We start from the raw sequence: 1106 nt of genomic DNA on the forward strand, positions 1-1106 counted from the left end.
TTTTTCAACAGAGTGGAGGTGACGGGCAATGGTATCCTGAGAGTATATTGCTATAATTTTTATAATTTTTTTCAGTAAAACACAAAAAAAACAATTATTATTATTTATTTCGATAAAGAATTTAAATATATAAATGAAAATTAAATGTGACATCAATAAAGAAATAAATGATCTTTTAAATGTGAATATAACAAAAAAATAAGTGGAGTTAAAGAATCATCAGACACTAGTTAGAGATGAATTATTTGCAGCATAACATCCGTTGGTGGTACATTACGGTTCTCTCTGGAAATTATCACTGGCTTCATTTGCACCATTATTCTATTCAACGGTGGATCTCTTCTCACAGCAACAATCTTCTTACACGCCATTTGTTGCGCATTGCGGCCACAGCGATATTCGCCACTTGGAACTTTGGAACAAAATCGAAGTGGATCCGATTTGAAACAGCCGATATCTTTTAATACTTGATTGTGCCGTATTTCCCTACGACGTCTCCAATCGGTATTTTTCGCCTTTCTGTACAGCAAAATTAAGTACAAAATGGCGACCACCATCGCGATCCATTGGATCACTGCTGCCATCCTAATCACATACTGAAACCGTTTTACGAACTCGCAATTGAACATTCGAAAATCAAACATTCTGAAAGAGAACGAAAATTACAAAATTTTACCCTCTAAATTGTTCACTTACTTGACGTCAGAGGAGCGTCCTGTTCGTCAAAAAAGGCAAAACTGATCGCAAATCCCGTTAATCGCTGCTTATATATAGCTAGAGTTTAATGTACTTTAAACGTTTTTTTGTTTTAAATTTGATCAATGAAGCTTTTTGTTTAAATTTACCTCCAATGTTTATATATTTTAAATTTACTCTAAATTAACCCTTTGATGAATTGTTGGGGTGTAGAACACCCCAGGCGGTTTTGTTTTCGATGCAGTTTGTCAATTTTTATTTTTATAGTCTGAAGCTTTGTGACTTCGCTTTTGAAACAGTAACACATATTTTGAAAAGAAATGCAATACTGCAGATATTTTTGTTCGGTCAATGGAACATCGTAAATTTGAAAAATACATTGCTGGATTCTTGGGGGTGTAGCATACCCT

The 1106-nt window shown here is 34.1% G+C and overlaps 1 protein-coding gene across 1 annotated transcript; it reads left to right on the top strand.

Annotated features, from left to right (window-relative positions):
* Positions 1–251: 251 nt before the first annotated feature.
* On the top strand, positions 252–471 carry Tsp_09800 (hypothetical protein; the record flags this gene model as incomplete). The annotated part of the gene is made up of 1 exon (XM_003370536.1): positions 252–471. A coding segment is annotated over one exon (220 nt), but the record flags the coding sequence as incomplete, so codon positions are not given.
* Positions 472–1106: the final 635 nt, after the last annotated feature.

The sequence above is a fragment of the Trichinella spiralis genome (assembly GCF_000181795.1).
Source record: "Trichinella spiralis strain ISS 195 chromosome Unknown Scfld610, whole genome shotgun sequence".
In the NCBI taxonomy this organism is placed as follows: domain Eukaryota; kingdom Metazoa; phylum Nematoda; class Enoplea; order Trichinellida; family Trichinellidae; genus Trichinella; species Trichinella spiralis.